Source organism: Prinia subflava, chromosome 1 (genome assembly GCF_021018805.1).
Source record: "Prinia subflava isolate CZ2003 ecotype Zambia chromosome 1, Cam_Psub_1.2, whole genome shotgun sequence".
Lineage (NCBI taxonomy): Eukaryota > Metazoa > Chordata > Aves > Passeriformes > Cisticolidae > Prinia > Prinia subflava.
Window position 1 is genome coordinate 239,238 of NC_086247.1, and position 19,301 is coordinate 258,538.

A 19,301-nucleotide genomic window follows, 5' to 3' on the forward strand; every position below is an offset into this window, starting at 1 on the left:
AACCCAAACTGTGAGGAATCACCCCACACTCTGCTCCTGGGTCCTCACAGAACCCAAACTGTGAGGAATCACCCCACATCTGCTCCTGGGTCCTCACAGAGCCCCAAACTGTGAGGAATCACCCCACATCTGCTCCTGGGTCCTCACAGAACCCAAACTGTGAGGAATCACCCCACACTCTGCTCCTGGGTCCTCACAAACCCAAACTGTGAGGAATCACCCCACACTCTGCTCCTGGGTCCTCACAGAACCCAAACTGTGAGGAATCACCCCACACTCTGCTCCTGGGTCCTCACAAACCCAAACTGTGAGGAATCACCCTACATCTGCTCCTGGGTCCTCACAGAACCCCAAACTGTGAGGAATCACCCCACACTCTGCTCCTGGGTCCTCACAGAACCCCAAACTGTGAGGAATCACCCCACACTCTGCTCCTGGGTCCTCACAGAACCCCAAACTGTGAGGAATCACCCCACCCTCTGCTCCTGGGTCCTCACAGAGCCCCAAACTGTGAGGAATCACCCCACACTCTGCTCCTGGGTCCTCACAGAGCCCCAAACTGTGAGGAATCACCCCACACTCTGCTCCTGGGTCCTCACAGAGCCCCAAACTGTGAGGAATCACCCCACACTCTGCTCCTGGGTCCTCACAGACCCAAACTGAGAGGAATCACCCCACACTCTGCTCCTGGGTCCTCACAGACCCAAACAGATGAAACTCCCAGCAGAGATGGATCAGTGATGATGAAAAGCAGCAATCACACAATCACTCCTCAGTCTCCAGCACTTTGGGGCTGACTCGTGTCCAAATCCTGCCTTAACACAGGTCCAGAGGTGGAGCTGAACATTCACAGGAGATCACAAACCCACCCCCAAACCAGAGGTCATGGCCTGGGGAAGGAGGCAGGACCAGAGCAGCTGTGGCTGCCCCATCCCTGGAAGTGCCCAAGGCCAGGCTGGACAGGGCAGGAACAGCCTGGGACAGTGGAAGGTGCCTCTGTCAATGGCAGGGGGTGGCACTGGGGGACATTTAAAAGGTCCCTTCTAACCCAAGACACTCTATGGCTCCATGAAAAAACACTGAGGACCCTTCAACCCAGTAGGAAAGGTAATAAAAACATCTTGATGGCAGTAAGTTAAAAGCCAGACAAATTAAAACAGAAAATATGGCACATTTTTCTTTGCTCAGTAGGAATTTTGATCATCTTAAAAATTAAACGAGAGAAATGGGAATATTGTATCTTTTTTTTAACATCAAAAAACTCTACTCTGTCATATTCCAGTCAGGTGAGCAAACACAGGTGACTGTTTGCTACTGCACTACACAAGAGGTTTATTAAACTTTACTGGGTTTAAAATTTATGGGTCACATTGCAGGAAAATCAAATTTGCTGCATAAGAATTCCAAGTCTGACAATGCCTTGATGAAGCACACACCCCATAAATGTAAAACCAGAGCAAGGGGAAGAGCTCCACGTGTGCAGCAGCAAAAAACAGCCCCGTGCAGAGGGCCTGGAAGGCTCCCAGTACATCCCAGTGCTCCCCACTGCCTGTGCTGGCCTTCCCACAGCTGAGTCCCCGAGCTTGGAATGCTCCAGGATGGCTCCCAGCACATCCCAGTGCTCCATGTGACACGTGGAGCCTCTCCAAAACTGCACCCTCTGAGCATGGGATGCTCCAGGAGGCACAGGATGGCTCCCAGTACATCCCAATATTCCTTATGACATGTGGAGCCTTTCCAAAACTGCACCCTTTGAGCATGGGATGCTCCAGGAGGCACAGGATGGCTCCCAGTACATCCCAATATTCCTTATGACACGTGGAGCCTCTCCAAAACTGCACCCTCTGAGCATGGGATGCTCCAGGATGGCTCCCAGCACATCCCAGTGCTCTCCCTGACGTGTGGAGCCTCTCCAGAACTGCACCCTCTGAGCTTGGGATGCTCCAGGATGGCTCCCAGCACATCCCAATGCTCCCCCTGACGTGTGGAGCCTCTCCAGAACTGCACCCTCTGAGCCTGGGATGCTGCAGGAGGCACAGGATGGCTCCCAGCACATCCCAGTGCTCCATGTGACATGTGGAGCCTCTCCAAAACTGCACCCTCTGAGCCTGGGATGCTCCAGGAGGCACAGGATGGCTCCCAGCACATCCCAATATTCCTTATGACATGTGGAGCCTCTCCAAAACTGCACCCTCTGAGCATGGGATGCTCCAGGAGGCACAGGATGGCTCCCAGCACATCCCAATATTCCTTATGACATGTGGAGCCTTTCCAAAGCTGCACCCTCTGAGCATGGGATGCTCCAGGAGGCAGAGGATGGCTCCCAGCACATCCCAATTCTCCACCTGACGTGTGGAGCCTTTCCAAAACTGCACCCTTTGAGCTTGGGATGCTCCAGGAGGCAGAGGATGGCTCCCAGCACATCCCAATATTCCTTATGACACGTGGAGCCTTTCCAAAGCTGCACCCTTTGAGCATGGGATGCTCCAGGATGGCTCCCAGCACATCCCAGTGCTCCCCCTGACACATGGAACCTTTCCAAAGCTGAACCCTTTGAGCACAGGATGCTCCAGGAGAGGCTGTGCTGTCACATCTGCCACTGGCAAATCCTGACTGTGCCAGCTTGGGGCTGGCATTCCAGCACAAACGGTGACACTCCCGAGCAGTTTCCACAGGATGAAGGAAGGAGGGGCCCTGACTCACTCCTGACTGCAGAGCAGCAGGAGGTGACACTGAGCAGCAGCAGCAAAGAGGACACCCAGCATCTCTGGAAACCTCCTCTCCTTCCCAGGGAGGGGAATGGCAGCTCCTCCTGTCCCTGGGCAGAGCAAGAGACAAAATCCTGCCCATGTCCCCCAGCAGCACCAGCTTTGGCAGCAGAGAGCCCCTGTAGCTCCTGGACCTGCAGGGACCCTGCAGGAGACATGGGCTGAGGCTGGGCACACCCGAGGATGTGGATGGCACCAGCAAAGCAGCATCAGGCACTGAAACACAGCTTGGGACCCTCCTTCTGCTCCTGTAACCTGCCCAGCAGCTTTCCAGGCTATTGCATCAGAACTGCCTGAGAACAGAGCTCAGGTCTAAGCCTGTGCCATCACACAGGTGCTCAATGCACTGCTTTTCTCCCCTCAAAGATGAAAACAGAGCTCAGGTCTAACCCTGTGCCATCACACAGGTGCTCCAAGCGCTGCTTTTCTCCTCTCAAAGCCAGAACAGAGCTCAGGTCTAAGCCTGTGCCATCACACAGGTGCTCCATGCGCTGCTTTTCTCCTCTCAAAGCCTGAGAACAGAGCTCAGGTCTAACCCTGTGCCATCACACAGGTGCTCCATGTGCTGCTTTTCTCCCCTCAAAGATGAAAACAGAGCTCAGGTCTAAGCCTGTGCCATCACACAGGTGCTCAATGCACTGCTTTTCTCCTCTCAAAGCCTGAAAACAGAGCTCAGGTCTAACCCTGTGCCATCACACAGGTGCTCCATGCGCTGCTTTTCTCCTCTCAAAGCCAGATCAGAGCTCAGGTCTAAGCCTGTGCCATCACACAGGTGCTCCATGAGCTGCTTTTCTCCTCTCAAAGCCTGAGAACAGAGCTCAGGTCTAACCCTGTGCCATCACACAGGTGCTCCATGCGCTGCTTTTCTCCTCTCAAAGCCAGATCAGAGCTCAGGTCTAACCCTGTGCCATCACACAGGTGCTCCATGCGCTGCTTTTCTCCTCTCAAAGCCAGATCAGAGCTCAGGTCTAACCCTGTGCCATCACACAGGTGCTCCATGTGCTGCTTTTCTCCCCTCAAAGATGAAAACAGAGCTCAGGTCTAACCCTGTGCCATCACACAGGTGCTCCATGCGCTGCTTTTCTCCTCTCAAAGCCTGAGAACAGAGCTCAGGTCTAACCCTGTGCCATCACACAGGTGCTCCATGCGCTGCTTTTCTCCTCTCAAAGCCTCTCCCCATCCCAGCACAGCCACTTCTGCAAGGCAGACAGGGATGGAGACAAAACACTGGGAGCAGAGCCAGCCCTGGAATCCAGCTGTGCACCACCAGGCATCCCACACTTGAACAGAGTTCTTCTTTTGCTGCAGCAGAGCCCCCGGGCAGCCACAGGAGCTGGCAGGAGCTGGGCAGAAGCTGCTCCAGCACCACCAGGCTCCAGCTCCTGACTCTGGTTTAGGATTAAGGAACACACAATCAGGAATCACTAGTCCCTTTTCTCTCGGGGCTGCATTAAATTAGATAAGGAATCTGATAGCAGCATCATGAACTTCAGACCGTGCTGCTGAGGGGCACCAGGCTCCCTGCTCTGCTCAGCTCCATCAGCCCCTGATTCTCATGATTCATCCCTGGAAAGAGCAGGCAGATTTCATCTGGAAGTGTTCAAGGACAGGCTGGTCAGGGCTTGGAGCAACCTGGTCTCATGGAAGGCTCCTTGCTGAGCACTCCCCAGAGCTGTAGGACAATCAAATATTCCAAATCAACTTCCCAAGGCTGGTCTGCTCCTGGTGGCTTCAGCAGCCACCACCAGTCTGGGGGTCTCTGGCACGCTGGTCCCTGGGAGCTGCACACCACGCTCTTCCTCACAGCAGGGGACAAAGGGGACTGTGCTGAGGGGACACCAGAGCCAGCCTGGGGCCTCCAGCCAGCCACACCCAACCATCACAGAATCGTCTGGTTGGAAAAGACCTCCAGGATCACAAGATTTTGCAAAAGAGAAACGCAAGAAATATAATGTGGTTTTCAGGGACCTAGAGATGGAGAAAGATGGAGAAATCTTCAGGATCCACTAACAGGGGACATAAGCCAGCTCATGTTCTGCCTGGGTGGAAAGGATTTGTCACCTCCCTCCTGGAAAGCCTCATTCCCAAACAAAAAAAAATCTGTTTTACACCTGAGGGAACAGCAGAGCCAAGTTCTCAGAGATCCCCAGGCAGCACTCCCAGGCAGCACACGGGTCTGGTGGCCCTGTACTGTCTGTCCTGCAGGAGAAATCTCCGTGCAGGCTCTCAGCACGGGTGCTGTCCCTGCCTCCAGCAGCTCCTGGGAAACTGCCTGCAGGAAGGTACTGACCCCAGTCAGGCACTGAAAACCTGCAGACAAACCTGGTCATGGCCAGAGGAGGAGCCACAGTCAGCCACAGGATTTTAACCCTTTGCACACTCACCATGCCCACGCCAGGGGCTTTGTGGTCACTTGGATGCCACCTGCCCCTTTCTGACACCTCAAGGTGCTGCATGCTAAGCCTTGAAGGGATTTGGGGGAGGCTTCAGGAGATGCACAAATCACTGGCTCCAGTCCCCTTTCCCCAGGCAGTGGCAGTGTCCTGAGTGAGATCCTCCTCCTTTTACAAAGGGTCAGTACACAGCACTCAGCTGATTCCCGAGGTCTCTGCTCCTCCAGGGGAACCCACGGTCCAGAAATATCCATTTATTTAACTCCACTTCTCCATCAACACACAGCAAATAGGAAATGAACCTCCCACCTCAGCCCCTTTGGTTTTTACATCATTTCCACCTCACTCCTGCTCTGCAGCAGCCACTCTCGCCTCCAGGATGGGAAAGGAGGAAAAGGGGAAAGCAAGGAGGAAACAATCATCGTGTTTGTGATCAGCCAGGTCCAGAAGCCACTTGACCCCGAGAGATCAGAGCTCCCCCTACAACAACGGGTGAGGCTGGGAAGCAAATCAAGCAGGCTGGATGATTTTGGGCAGAGAGAGAACAGTAGGAGTGGTACAGACCTCTTCCTCCTCAATGCGAGCAGGTTCAATCAGCAGATTATTGGCTTGATCAAACGACACCCCCTGTTAGGACAGGAACCAGCAAAGAGGCATGCGGATTAGTGGAGCATCGACCAAACCCGCCACCACGACCACCACGACCACCACAACCACCACAACCACCACGACCACCACAACCACCACAACCACCACAACCACCACAACCACCACCACCACCCAACACTCGCACGGCACGCGGAGCTGGGCCGGCTCGGAGCCGCTGCTGAGCCCCAGAGCTCCAGAGCTGATCCATCTCAGGAGTCTCTGCTGACCTCCAGAGCTCCTGGAGCCACGGCTGAGCTCCAGAGCTCCCGGAGTCACTGCTGAGCTCCGGAGCTCCTGGAGACACTGCTGAGCTCCAGAGCTCCCAGAGTCTCTGCTGATCTGCAGAGCTCAGGAATCACTGCTGAGCTCCAGATCCAGCTCAGGAGTCACTGCTGAGCTCCAGAGCTAATCCAGCTCAGGAGTCACTGCTGAGCTCCAGAGCTCCTGGAGCCACTGCTGACCTGCAGAGCTCCAGAGCTGATCCAGCAACAGGGTCACTGCTGACCATCAGAGCTCCTGGAGACACTGCCGACCACCAGAGCTGGGCCGGCTCGGAGCCACTGCTGAGCTCCAGAGCTGATCCAGCCACCAGAGTCTCTGCTGAGCTCCAGAGCTCCTGGAGACACTGCTGAGCTCCAGAGCTCCTGGAGACACTGCTGAGCTCCAGAGCTCCTGGAGTCACTGCTGATCTGCAGAGCTCCTGGAGCCACGGCTGAGCTCCAGAGCTCCTGGAGATACTGCTGAGCTCCAGAGCTGATCCAGCCACCAGAGTCACTGCTGAGCTCTGGAGCTCCAGAGCTGATCTAGCTCAGGAGTCACTGCTGATCTCCAGAGCTGGGCCGGCTCGGAGCCACTGCTGAGCTCCGGAGCTGATCCAGCCACCAGAGTCACTGCTGACCTCCAGAGCTCCTGGAGACACTGCTGAGCTCCAGAGCTCCTTGGATCACTGCTGACCTGCAGAGCTCCAGAGCTGATCCAGCAACAGAGTCACTGCTGAGCTCCAGAGCTCCTGGAGACACTGCTGACCACCAGAGCTCCCACAGTCTCTGCTGATCTGCAGAACTCAGGAGTCACTGCTGAGCTCTGGAGCTCCTGGGGTCACTGTCGAGCTCCAGAGCTCCTGGGGTCACTGCAGAGCTCCAGAGCTCCTGGAGTCTCTGCTGAGCTCCAGAGCTCCAGAGCTTATCCAGCAACAGAGTCACAGCTGACCACCAGAGCCGAGAGCCCACTCCAGGAGTCACTGCTGAGCTGCAGAGCTCGTGGGGTCACTGTCGAGCTCCAGAGCTCCTGGGGTCACTGCTGACCACCAGAGCAGGGCTGGCTTGGAGCCACTTCTGATCTCCAGAGCTCCCGGAGTCACTGCTGACCTGCAGAGCTCCTGGGGTCACTGCTGACCACCAGAGCTCCTGGGGTCACTGCTGACCACCAGAGCTCCCACAGTCACTGCCCTGCACAGCTCCTGGGGTCACTGCTGGCCACCACAGCCCCGGAGCTGAGCCCTCTCACCCCCCAGCTCCAGAGCTGACCCCTCAGCACCAGAGCAGCCCCCCCTCGTGCTCAGCCCCTCAGCAGTGCCAGGGCTCTCACGGGCTCCTGGAGTGCCCAGCACACCCCCAAGGCCGGGTTCTATTCATGCTGGCACCCCGAGGCCCCGACCCCTGAGCTGAGCACCACTGACCTCATCCCCTCCACACCAGGAAGGGTCAAACACAGGAGAAAGAACCGAGGAGCCTGTGGTGCCACAAGCTGCTGCACAGGAACCAGCAGTCCCAAACACAACCAATCCCTTTCTCTGGTGAAATTGTACATCCTGACAGGCACCTGGGATTCTGCTCTCATTCTCAGGACTTCTGAAAACCAGCTGTCCCTGCAACAAACCCCTCTGGGTTTGGGACTCAGCCTCCTGCACGGCCTGTCCTGCCTCCTCCTTCAGGGCACCTCTTACACAAGTCCCTGCACAGGGACACTGCTCCCTACACCCCTCTGCTGGAACACAGCTCAGGGGGCAGCCAATAAACGTCCTCATGGAGCAGGCACCCCACAGAAAGGAGAACTGAGCCCCAGCAGAAGGCTGAGCTGGCAGCCAGGGTCATTTCTGACAAGCACCCACCCCTGAGCAGGCATCACAGGCTCTGCCAGCGGGGCAGTGTCTCCCCTGCTAAAATAACACTTTGGGGTGAGGGCATTCCCAAGTGTGATAGGCTTTGGATGAAGGGGCTTGGGACAGCTTCAAACGTTCCTTCTGGAACTTCACCAGCAGTGGGAAAACTGGCCTCATTCCTAGGGAGCTGCAGTGGCTCAAACAGAGCACAGCACTGAGGAAAGGCCCATGGGCAGCTGAGGGAAAGGACCTTTCCCTGGGCAGCCCGAGCTCCGGCAGGGCTGGGAATGATCCCAGCACCCTGGAGCATGTGCAGCTCCAGCAGAACTTTTACTCCAGCACCTCCCACATCCAGAAACCCACACCTCACCCATGAGATCTGTTGATGTCAGGCTGTGATGGAGACTCAGCCACATCCTGACCTCTGCCCACAAACACAACTCAAAATCCTCAAACCACCTCGGGTGAGAATTGGGCTGATCTCATGAGGTGTCCCCCATCCATGCACTCCCATTCCACTGTGAAGAACTTCCTCCAGCAGGAACCTCTGTGTGTCCCTAACCAAACGTGGGGCTTCAGCTGAAGACAGCCAAGGACTCCCTATCTCTTACGCCCCAGTATAACCAGTAAGGCCAAAACTTCAGAGCACATCTCCCCCAGACCCCAACGCACCCTCCCTCAGGCTGTGCCTGTGGAAGCACAGGAAGGGCACACTCCTGGCTGCACTCACACGCTCCAGGGAACACTGTGCCAACAAGTGCCAGTGCCCCAAACGTCAGTCTAAGACTGAATCCACACAGGGATAAAGCTCACGCTCCTGTGAACCAGCAGCAACAACCAGCAAGGGAGGAGGGGGCTGGAAGGACCAGTAGAACCCAGCAGTGAGGAGACAGAGAACTGTCCCTGCAGCACAGGGAACAGCACACGGTGTGGGGATGGTGCAAGGACAGTGAAGGTGTCAGGCACAGCAACACAACTTTGACAACCCTGAGCCCCCAGTGACCTTCAGCTCTCCCACCTCAGCACATCCCCCAGAGCTGGAGCCTCTTGCCAGTGGTTTCATCAGTGCCACATCACCCTGGCTGCCCGGCCACAGCAGCAGAGGGCAGGTCAGCCTCCCTCTGACCTCCCCTCCCCACAAGACCTTACCTTCACAGATGGCTGAGCAGACAAAGCTCCGTTCTTTCTGTCATCCTCATCCCATGCTTCCTCCTGATCCCTGGGCTCCGTGTTATTATTGCAGCCTCCCAGCTCCTCCTCCTCTTTGGGGACCCCGTCACTGTTCAGCCCCTGCAGGAGTGCCACCACTGCCTCTGGCTTGGGCAGTTTAGTGATCTTGAAGTGTTTCTTGTAGTGGGGCGTGTCCTTGCGGATGAGCCTCTGCTTCTCCACTGGGAAGGGTCTCTCCTCATCCTCCTCCTCATCCTCACTGCGGATCAGCGTGTCCTCGGCGAAGTGCACAGTGGGCTGTGACAGCAAAGCCCAGACATGCCATGAGCGCCAGGGAGCAGAGGGGTGGCAGCACAGAACCTGCTGTCCCTGTGCCCCCTCTCCTGGCACAGGCAGAGCCTGTGTGCTCAGGAAAACGCAGGAATTTATCACCATTTCCCATCCTTGCCTCTTCCCATAACCCTGCCCTCCCCAGACGTGCTTCTGTCAGCTCCAGGGAAGGAGGGCACTCAAACCTCTCACAGTCACCCCAAATTCCCCACAGCCTCCCTGGCTCCCATTGTCCACCCCAGCTCCCACAAGCTGCCTCAGCCTGTGCTTGCACTGCCTTCCACGGCCTGGATCTGCCTCCAGCCATGCCCAAACCCCACTTCCATTCACCTGTACATCCATTTCCCGCTTCCTCTGAAACTTCCAGCTCCTTCCCCTTTTTCTCATGGCCCTGCTGCAGCTCCCAGGCTCCTACCTCATTGTACTCCACCTCCACGTCCTCCTCGTCGTGGTCAGCAGCCTCCCTGTGCTCCTCCTCTGCCCTGGGCGGGTCGGGCGCCTGCCCCTGGGGCCAGCCCCGCTCCCTCTCCCTCTCCTCCGCCCTGCACTCCACGGAGGCAGTGCTGGTGGACACGTGCGAGTCCTCGCTGCGGTTCGACGTGGCACTCAGCCTCTTCTCCTGAAAGGAGAGATTGAGAGGGAAATCAGCCTCTTCTCCTGAAAGGAGAGATTGAGAGGGAAATCAGCCTCTTCTCCTGAAAGGAGAGATTGAGAGGGAAATCAGCCTCTTCTCCTGAAAGGAGAGATTGAGAGGGAAATCAGCCTCTTCTCCTGAAAGGAGAGATTGAGAGGGAAATCAGCCTCTTCTCCTGAAAGGAGAGATTGAGAGGGAAATCAGCCTCTTCTCCTGAAAGGAGAGATTGAGAGGGAAATCAGCCTCTTCTCCTGAAAGGAGAGATTGAGAGGGATATCAGCCTCTTCTCCTGAGGAGAGATGATTGAGATGAATGAGAGGGAAATCAGCCTCTTCTCCTGAAAGGAGAGATTGAGAGGGAAATCAGCCTCTTCTCCTGAGAGAGAAATGACTGAGAGGCACTCAGCCTCTTCTCCTAAAAGGAGAGATTGAGATGATTGAGATGACTGAGGGGCACTCAGCCTCTTCTCCTAAAAGGGAGAGATGATTGAGAAGACTGAGAGGGAAATCAGCCTCTTCTCCTGAGAGAGAGATGACTGAGGTGACTGAGGGGCACTCAGCCTCTTCTCCTGAAAGGAGAGATTGAGATGATTGAGAGGGAAATCAGCCTCTTCTCCTGAGAGAGAAATGATTGAGGTGACTGAGGGGCACTCAGCGTCTTCTCCTGAGAGATGATTGAGGTGACTGAGGGGCACTCAGCCTCTTCTCCTGAGAGATGATTGAGGTGACTGAGGGGCACTCAGCCTCTTCTCCTGAGGAGAGATGAGGACTGAGAAAGGCTGTGGTGATGCTCAGGGTGGAGCCCAGAGCAGCAGATGAGCCATGCAGCGTGACTGGTGTGAGTGACACAGCACCAACAGAACCAGCTTTCCTCAGGCTGCCACAGCTTCCCCTTCTGAGCTCCCTCCGTGTGTCCTGGGCCCACCCTGCTCCTCCTGCTGTGTGGGCATTTATTCTCAGCCCTGCTGGGGCAGCAAGGTGCCTCCTCCAAGTGCTCTGCTCCCGTCATTCTTTACTGGGAATATCAGAGCCTTCTATGACAAAACTGGTACTGACACACAGAGTTCCCCTTTCACTGTTCTCTCTCCTGGTTCCATCTCCTGCTCCACTTCACAGGCCCCCAGGACATCTCAAGGCAGATTCCCAACCCTCCCAGGCAATCCATTCTCAGTCCCTCCCAACCTTTCCCAAAAGCCAGCCCTTTCTGCCTCCCCATCTCCCACATATGCTACGTGTTCCTAGCGGGAGACGTCTCTGCCCACGGCACGGAGGTGGAACCCAACAGTGTGCAAGGTTCCTCCCATCCCAGACCATTCCCTGATCCCGTGGTCTCTGTGGTTATCCCTCCCCAGGGACCAGCACTCACTTCTGAGCTGGGGGAGCCGGGGTTGGCATCAGCCTTGGCAGCGTTCACCTCGTTGCGCCGCACCTCGATCACCTTCTTCATCACCTTCAGCTCGCTGGGGTGGGGGGTGGCTCGGCGCTGCAGGCCCTGCAGGGAGACCCTTGGTCAGCAGGGGGATCCCAGCCCTGGCAGCCCTGCCAGGCCCCGGGAATGACCCTCTGCAGGTATCTAACACCTTTATCAGGCCCTGGGAATGACCCTCTGCAGGTATCTAACACCTTTATCAGGCCCTGGGAATGACCCTCTGCAGGTATCTAACACCTTTATCAGGCCCTGGGAATGACCCTCTGCAGGTATCTAACACCTTTATCAGGCCCTGGGAATGACCTTCTGCAGGTTCTGACATCTTTATCAGACCTCCTGCAGGTTCTGAGATCTTTATCAGGCCCTGGGAATGAACCTCTGCAGGTTCTGACATCTTTATCAGAGAGCCAGGAATGACCCTCTGCAGGTTCTGACATCTTTATCAGGCCTCGGAAATGAACCTCTGCAGGTTCTAACACCTTTATCAGGCCTCTGCAGGTTCTGAGATCTTTATCAGGCCCTGGGAATGACCCTCTGCAGGTTCTGACACCTTTATCAATCCCTGGAAATGAACCTCTGCAGGTTCTAACACCTTTATCAATCCCTGGAAATGAACCTCTGCAGGTTCTAACACCTTTATCAGGCCTCTGCAGGTTCTAACACCTTTATCAGAGAGCCAGGAATGACCCTCTGCAGGTTCTAACACCTTTATCAGGCCTCTGCAGGTTCTAACACCTTTATCAGAGAGCCAGGAATGAACCTCTGCAGGTTCTAACACCTTTATCAGGCCTCGGGAATGAACCTCTGCAGGTTCTGACATCTTTATCAGACCTCCTGCAGGTTCTGAGATCTTTATCAGGCCCCAAGAATGATCCTCTGCAGGTTCTGACACCTTTATCAGGCCTCGGAAATGAACCTCTGCAGGTTCTAACACGTTTATCAGGCCTCTGCAGGTTCTAACACCTTTATCAGGCCTCTGCAGGTTCTAACACCTTTATCAATCCCTGGGAATGACCCTCTGCAGGTATCTAACACCTTTATCAGAGAGCCAGGAATGAACCTCTGCAGGTTCTAACACCTTTATCAGAGAGCCAGGAATGAACCTCTGCAGGTTCTGACACCTTTATCAATCCCTGGAAATGAACCTCTGCAGGTTCTAACACCTTTATCAGAGAGCCAGGAATGAACCTCTGCAGGTTCTAACACCTTTATCAGGCCTCTGCAGGTTCTGAGATCTTTATCAGGCTGGGGAATGACCCTCTGCAGGTTCTGACACCTTTATTGGGCCTCTGCAGGTTCTAACACCTTTATCAATCCCTGGAAATGACCCTCTGCAGGTTCTAACACCTTTATCAGGCTGGGGAATGACCCTCTGCAGGTTCTGACACCTTTATCAGAGAGCCAGGAATGACCCTCTGCAGGTTCTAACACCTTTATCAATCCCTGGAAATGAACCTCTGCAGGTTCTAACACCTTTATCAGAGAGCCAGGAATGAACCTCTGCAGGTTCTAACACCTTTATCAGGCCTCTGCAGGTTCTGACACCTTTATCAGAGAGCCAGGGTCCCACGGGGATGTGACCAGCCCTGCTGCAGGACCTGCTCCAGGCTCACAGCCTGCAGCTGGAAGGGGAGAGAACAGAGGCAGGAACCCGGCAGCTCCCTCAGGACACCATCCTGCTCCCCAGCTGGTAACAGCTTCAGGAAGAATGGTAAGAGTGGGGAAGTTTAAAGTGGTGTTTCAGGCTTAGTAAACAAAAAACTATGGACACAGAAACTCCTCCAGGACACAGGTGAGAAATCCTGGGATATTTTCCTAATTCCTCTGGACTTAACAGCTCTGCCAAGCCCAAATGCACCAGAACTGGTGCTGCTCAGTGAGTTCCATCCCAGGTAGACAGTCAAGAAAACCAGCATTCTAAAACTAATAACAGTGCTAAAAACAATTCAAAAACCCCAAACCTCCCAATGCCAGCAGCACACACACACTCCCAGGACAGCTGCAAACACCATTCATCAGAAGGATTCAGATCTCAAGGATGGCTTCCCATAAACAAAGAAGAGATAAAGTCCTGTAAGAGACTGAAACCCTCAGAGCACTTGCTGAAAACTTCTGTCCTGGCCTTTGCATCTGCACTGGAAGCCTCTTGCAGGTTTTGAGGCTGCCTGCAGTGTTTATTTACTAACAGGACAGCATGGGCTGCATTGCCTCCATGCTTGGAGGGATGGGGATGGCCTGGGTTTGGCTGGGCAGCCCTTCCCCGTGGTGGGGGTGAGCTAAAACCCCGTCCTGGCAGAGCTCTGCTGGAATCTCTGGATATTTTAGTGCTGCCTGGGCACGTCAGTGCTCCACTCCCACAGAAGAGCCCCAAAATACAACTCTGCACCACAGAATTCATTCCCTTCTGCTCCTGCTGAGGTCCTCAGGGCACCAAACAGCCTCAGGCTGTGGCACCTGCACACAGCAGTGCCACAGGGTGAGACAGGACACCACAGCGGCTCCTCAGCTTGGGAAAGCTCAGTTTGTCCCTGTGCTTCCACAGGGATCCAACTGGGAGCCTCCAGGAACTCCTTACTCGTCTCTCAGCTCCACACTCGTCGTCATCATCTCCCTTAGGTTCATCCAGGAACTGGATCACGCTGACTCTGTTCAGGTTGGTGTCTGTCCAGCTCTCATCCACGCTGTTCTGCAGGAGGTTCTCTGGGGAGGAAGGGAACAGAGTGGGAGCTCCTTTTGGGAACAGCAGGGTTGTACACTCAGAGGGAAGTCAGTTCTTATCCCATTAGGGCGCTTCTGTTGTATCTGCCCACGGCATCAGAGGCCTTGGGGACAAAGGCTGTGGCCTCAACATCAGATGTGCCCCTGTACACCTCCCACCAGCCTCCAGCAGCCTCTACAGAATTCTGTGAGTGATGAGTGATGCTGGAACTTCAGCTCCAGCACTCCTCACCCAAGAAGGGCAGGAAAAGGTAGAAATGAGGCAGGAACACCATGCTGACAGGACAATGAAAATTACCTGCCTGTCAGCAGATCCAAGCAGAGAACACTCAGAGATGAGGCTGCAGGGCCTTACAACCCGGCAGAAAGCAATTCCTCAGTTTTAACAATCACTGGGAATGGTGTCCCAGCCACACAAGAGCCTGGATGTGCTACAGGAATCACAGTAAGGACAGTCCAACCCAGCAGAGCAGGAGCCTCAGCCCCCTCCAGAGCACAAGGCTCTGCAGCCAGTGCTTGTGATGTGATGTGCTCGTGATGCAGATCCTTACCCAGGCTGGGAGAGGGCTGCTGCGGGAGCAGGTAGCAGGTGAGAACCTTTTCTCCTGTCTTCTCATCATCCTCGGTCTGGAATTTCAGCATGGGCTGGGACTGGTTTTCTGCCAGCCACAGGGCTTTCAGATTAAGATTTGTCAAAGCAAAGGGCAAGTTCTGCAGCCTGCAAAAGAGAAAAACAATTTGCTTGTTAAATTTACCTGGTCAGGAAGGAGCTTCAGCTCAGCTCCAGACTGCCCCACCTGGACAGAGAGGGACAGAGCCAAGCTGCTGTGGATCCCTCAGTCCTACCCACTGGAACAGCAGATTTTGTCCATGGCTGTGGATCAGGCTCCAATATCCCATCCTCACCAGCCTTCAGCAGGAGACAACTCCCTCCAACAGTGTGGAGGGGTTTAGAAACAGAAAAACAACACTCTCATACACCAGTGTATAGAATGTTCCCTACAGAACCTCTGGGCAGCCTTCTGCTGCTCCCAAAGGTGCCAACCCCAGCAAAAAGAACTGCAGGACCCTTCAGAACTGCTCCCAGGCATCTACACTCCATGAATGACTGACCCCTGAGGACTAATGACACAAACCCACAAAATCCGCAGGAAGGAAAGGAAGCCAGTGGCCAGGGACTTCCCTGATCTCTATTTCACACATGATAAAACGCCCTCACATTTCTGCCTTCCTCTACCCTGTGTTTAGGTGACACAGACAAGGGGTTCACAGGCAAAGCTCAAGCCCTCAGCAAGCAGCCCGGGCGTTTCCACACCGTGGATCCTGGGATCCACACGGGTCCAGCATCCCCCTCAGCAGCCCCGTGCTGCTCACCTGTTGCCAGCCACGTCCAGCACGTGCAGCTCGGTGGTGTTGGCCAGCTCGGGGGGCAGCAGGGCCAGGCGGTTGTCGCGCAGGGACAGCACGTTGAGGTTGGCGCAGCCCCCGATCTCCGCCGGCAGCGCCGTCAGCCGGTTCCGGTCCACGTTCAGGTTCGTCAGCTTGCCCAGCTTGCCCAGGGATTTGGGCAGGGCCTGGGAAGGAGCCGGGTCAGTGGTGGCAGGAGGAAAGGGCAGCTCAGGTCAAAGGCACAAAGCCCTCGGTCTGGGGACAAGCTGCCTTCCTGTGTCGCAACAGACACATTTGGGACAACGCTCTGGGGATATCTTTGGGACATCTTTGGGACAGGCTTTCCCTCAGGCTCACAGAGTGATCCATGCCAATCCTTCCCCTCAGTACAGCACAGCACACTCCAACCACCTCTGGTCAAGGCTTCCCTTCTGTTTATCTGCCCATTGCCAGTCCTTATGCTTTACCAGCCAAACCCCAGGCAGATTGGAGCAGGGCCATGTTCAAGCACACCATCCCAAACCCGTCACCAGTGCAGCCCCTGATGTGGTCCTGCACTGTCAGCTGGGATGGGCTTTGGGATGGGCAAGCCCAGCATCCCTGCTACCCCAGGGAAAAAAATCAGTGAGAGAAACGTCTGTGACCCTGGTGAAACTGCAGAAGCAGCTGGAGCACGCTCAGGAATTCAGCTGGGAGGGCAGGAGGTGGGAGGGATCCCTGCACTGAGCAGCACGGGGAGGGTGCTGGGTACTCACTGTCAGCATGTTCTCGGTCAGGATGAGCTCAGACAGATTCTCACAGTCCCCAATCGATTCTGTCATGTCTGTCAGGCGGTTCTGGTCCACCTTGAGGATGGAGAGCTGCTTCAGCTGACCTGGCCAGGGTGACAAGTGAGGTGTGAGCTGTGCCACAGAGAAGGATGATGCTCACACAACCCAACCCCGCAGGCTGTGCCTCTCCTGCCACCAGGCTGTCCACAGGCCTCACACACCCCTGATGAACCTCCTGGGTTCTCCTGCAGAGCTCTGCCCCCCTGCACCACCCACTGACTGCCCGTGCATCCCTGACTCCCTGCCACAGACACTCCAGAAGCTCTTCAGGAGCACAGCCAAGGCAGCGAGGTCCCGCAGCGCTCCCCATCCCACAGCGCTCACCGATCCCGTCGGGAATGGATTCCAGAAGGTTCTGGGACAGCAGCAGGTCCGTCAGGGCCACCAGCCCGCTGACCTCGTTGGGCAGCTGCTCCAGCTTGTTCTCGGACACGTCCAGGCACACCAGGCGGCGCAGGTTGCCCAGCTCCTGCAGCAGAGAGGACAGCCAGGGCTGAGGGAGGGCGGGCAGGGCAGGGGCAGGGCAGGGGCAGGGGCAGGGGCAGGGGCAGGGGCAGGGGCAGGGGCAGGGGCAGGGGCAGGGGCAGGGGCAGGGCAGGGGCAGGGCAGGGGCAGGGGCAGGGGCAGGGGCAGGGGCAGGGGAAGGGGAAGGGGCCAGGCAGGGGCAGGGGCAGGGGCAGGGGCAGGGGCAGGGGCAGGGGCAGGGGCAGGGGCAGGGGTTGGGGCTGGGGCAGGGGCAGGGGCAGGGCAGGGGCAGGGGCAGGGGCAGGGGCAGGGCAGGGGCAGGGGCAGGGGCAGGGGCTGGGGCAGGGACAGGGGCAGGGGCAGGGGTTGGGGCTGGGGCAGGGGCAGGGGCAGGGCAGGGGCAGGGGCAGGGGCAGGGGCAGGGGCAGGGGCAGGGACAGGGACAGGGGCACAGGCAGGGACAGGGGCTGGGGCAGGGGTTGGGGCTGGGGCAGGGGCAGGGGCAGGGCAGGGGCAGGGGCCGGGGCAGGGGCAGGGGCAGGGGCAGGGGCAGGGGCAGGGGCAGGGACAGGGACAGGGGCAGGGGCAGGGGCAGGGGCAGGGACAGGGGCAGGGACAGGGGCAGGGACAGGGGCAGGGACAGGGGCACAGGCAGGGACAGGGGCAGGGGCTGGGGCAGGGGCAGGGACAGGGGCAGGGACAGGGACAGGGACAGGGGCACAGGCAGGGGCAGGGGCTGGGGCAGGGGCAGGGCAGGGGCAGGGTTGGGTGCTGCTGGGCAGGGGCAGGGGTGGGTGCTGGGGCAGGGCAGGGTTGGGTGCTGCTGGGCAGGGGCAGGGGTGGGTGCTGGGGCAGGGCAGGGGTGGGTGCTGCTGGGCAGGGCAGGGGTGGGTGCCGGGGCAGGGGCAGGGTTGGGTGCTGCTGGGCACTCACCGGCGGCAGCGCCGAGAGCTGGTTCCGGTCCAGCCACAGCTCGCGCAGGTTCGGGAGCGCGCCCAGCGTGTCCGGCTGTGGAGACAGGACAGAGGTGGCATCAGCCCCTCCCAGGGACACGGGGACGCTGCTGAGGATGCTGCAAACACTCCCCTCTCTGCAAAGCCAGGCGCTGCTCTGCCTCTCAGCCCTCCCAGGCCCATCCACGGTCATCACGGGAGAGCTGCACTGTCTGGGAATGTCTGAGGGAATGTCTGAGGGAATGTCTTCCCAAACAGAAGGTTTAGGTTGGATATTGGGAAAATTCCTTCCTGGAAAGGTTATCCAGCCCTGGCTGCAGGGCTCCAAGGGTGGCGCAGCAGGACTGTGCCAGGCAAGAACCAAACCTGCAGCTCAGCTCTGCTGCAGAGCTGTTACCAGGAGATTTCTTAGTTTGCTGAGCGTTCATATTAAGTAGAAGGTTTTTCACCTTCTCACGCTCGTTTCAAGAAAACAGCAGTTATGTTTTGTAATAAACATTATCACTGTTTTACATTCTTATCCTTGGAGAGGAACGACTGTGTGACAGCCCCTTTGACCAATGTGGGTGAGAGGTGGGAATACCACTCTCCAATCCATGGCCACCTTGCTAAAAGTATATAAAAGGAAGTAATAAACAAAGGGGGGATTCTCCCCTGCTGCTCTCCCGAATTCTTGGCTCTGTGTGTCTTTTTGAGCTCACAGCGACAGGGAGCAGCTGAGGGAGCTGGGGCAGGAGCAGGCTCAGGGGAGATCCTGCTCTCTGCACTCCCTGGCAGGAGGACGGAGCCAGGCGGGGATCAGGCTCTGCTCCCAAGGGAACAGGGGACAGGACAGAGGCAATCGGTCTCAAGTTGTGCCACAGAAGGTTTAGGTTGGGTACTGGGAAAATTCCTTCCCAGAAAGGGCTGTCCAGCCCTGGCACAGGCTGCCCTGGGCAGAGGTGGAGTCCTCAGCCCTGGGGTGACTTTACAGCTGTGTGCATGTGGCACTTGGGGACAAGGCTTAGTGGTGGCCTTGGCAAGCACTGGGAAAATGACTGAACTCAGTGGTCTCAGGTGGTTTTTCCAACCTAAATGATTCCATGATTCTAGGGGGTTGGAAATTCTGGCCTTCCAGAAGAAATGCATCCTCCTCCTCTCACACATGAAAATAAACATTTGGGTATCCCTGGCCAACTCAAGATGACCCAGTGGCACCATCAGCTGTGACAGACACACGTTCACATCCCACAGCCCACCCCGGCATTTGGGTTTGGAATCTGCTCCTCTGAGGCGTGGCTCAGGTGTCACACACCTGCTCTCACAGGTGAGTTCAGCCTGTGCACAGCTGAGCTGCAGGAACCCCTTTGCCTCCCAGCTTCCATGGGTTTCTGCCAAAACCCATCCCAGAAGAGGAAGAATAAGATACAATAATAGCTTAATCCGAAGCTGCAAAGTTACAGAATATCACAGGGTGTCCCCGATGCCCAGATAA

General features: G+C 56.5%; 1 protein-coding gene across 12 annotated transcripts in view; it reads right to left on the bottom strand.

Annotated features, from left to right (window-relative positions):
* Positions 1-19,301, bottom strand: part of SCRIB (scribble planar cell polarity protein) — a 123,148-nt gene that overhangs the window by 74,066 nt on the left and 29,781 nt on the right. For 10 of the 12 annotated variants that reach the window (XM_063397072.1, XM_063396655.1, XM_063396483.1 and 7 more), the window contains exons 7-16: positions 17,808-17,882; positions 16,734-16,878; positions 16,335-16,453; positions 15,565-15,764; positions 14,742-14,908; positions 14,048-14,172; positions 11,410-11,535; positions 9,826-10,029; positions 9,060-9,377; positions 5,726-5,788 (exon numbers count right to left, since the gene is read on the bottom strand). In XM_063397072.1, coding sequence (XP_063253142.1) covers positions 5,726-5,788; positions 9,060-9,377; positions 9,826-10,029; positions 11,410-11,535; positions 14,048-14,172; positions 14,742-14,908; positions 15,565-15,764; positions 16,335-16,453; positions 16,734-16,878; positions 17,808-17,882 — 1,542 coding nt within the window. Of the gene's footprint in view, positions 1-5,725; positions 5,789-9,059; positions 9,378-9,825; positions 10,030-10,723; positions 10,796-11,409; positions 11,536-14,047; positions 14,173-14,741; positions 14,909-15,564; positions 15,765-16,334; positions 16,454-16,733; positions 16,879-17,807; positions 17,883-19,301 lie in introns of those variants that run through there. The other 2 variants (XM_063396567.1, XM_063396989.1) reach the window with 2 other exon arrangements.